Source organism: Galeopterus variegatus, unplaced genomic scaffold (genome assembly GCF_000696425.1).
Source record: "Galeopterus variegatus unplaced genomic scaffold, G_variegatus-3.0.2 Scaffold83, whole genome shotgun sequence".
Classification (NCBI taxonomy): domain Eukaryota; kingdom Metazoa; phylum Chordata; class Mammalia; order Dermoptera; family Cynocephalidae; genus Galeopterus; species Galeopterus variegatus.
In genome coordinates, this window is record NW_007726194.1 from 1732766 (window position 1) to 1733860 (window position 1095).

The 1095-nt window shown below is 37.5% G+C and overlaps 1 protein-coding gene across 1 annotated transcript in view; it reads left to right on the forward strand.

Moving 5' to 3' along the window:
- Positions 1 to 315, forward strand: part of TPRG1 (tumor protein p63 regulated 1) — a 192057-nt gene extending 191742 nt beyond the window's left edge. The window contains exon 8 of the mRNA XM_008580087.1: positions 6 to 315. Within this exon, the coding sequence (XP_008578309.1) occupies positions 6 to 149 (144 nt within the window). The 3' untranslated portion in view covers positions 150 to 315. The remainder of the gene's footprint in view (positions 1 to 5) is intronic.
- The last annotated feature ends 780 nt before the right edge of the window (positions 316 to 1095 follow it).

Below are 1095 nucleotides of genomic sequence, written 5' to 3' on the forward strand. Positions count from 1 at the left end.
ACAAGAATTCTACTGGATCTGGAAGAGGAAAGAAGCTGACGGTGTTAACAGAACCTATTTTGATCAATACCTACACGGGGCTGATGTCATTCATTGGAAACCGCAACAAACTTGGCTATTCCCTTGCCCGTGGGAGCATTGGTTTTTGAGACTCTTTTTGGTACACAAGTACATCATCCCTAAATATACCATTATTGAAGATTCCATTTCAGCCTGCCATATTTTTAAATGGAAACAACTAATTACTTTTAAAAAATACTACATGATTTTGAATATTTAGTATTTCAGGAAATCTAAAAGCTTGATTGGACTGATAAATACACACTTCAGACCTCATATAAGAATAATCATATTTCCATCAAACCAGAAAATAAATACTGCTGAGCCCATCAAATAATGTTATCAAATGAGTGCTTGATCATAAGCTCAGGGAAGACTCTCTGGGTTCTTGTTGCTCCTGCTCTCCAAATGTGGGCATTTTCCAAGGTCTCAATCCTCAGCCTTCCAATTCTGATTTATTCTCTCATTGTGGTCTCACCATCTGTTATTTTAGCTACTGCTTTTATGGGGATGATTCCCAAATCCATATACCCATCTGCAATATTTATTCCAAGGTTTAGTTTTGCATTTCTGTCTTCCAGTCATCCACACATCAGTGGTCCAATGTCTGCTCGCATTCAGCATCTTCAAAATCCTGAGTTTCTCAATGGTAGTTTTATAATCTCAGTCATCCATTTCTAAAATCCATCAGTTTTGATTTTCCTAAGTTTCTTGCCAAATATATCCCATATTGTAACACATCTGTATGTGGATTAGCATTGTACCCCAGTGCCCAGATGACAAACTTCAAGCTCATTCTTCTTTCAAAATTGTGCATATTCTCCGTTCCATTCTCACAGCTTTCTTATTAGATGAAGTTTTAAATTCCACTCATCTGACCCTTATTGCCATGGCCTTTTAATAAGATATCTACTCCAAGACTGACCCTGCTCCAATCCACCTTGCGTTAGGTTTCCAGATTTCTAAAGCACGGTTTGTTCATATCACTCCCTGATAAAGAACTTTCAGTGGCTCATTTCCTTTTGTTGTTTTCTG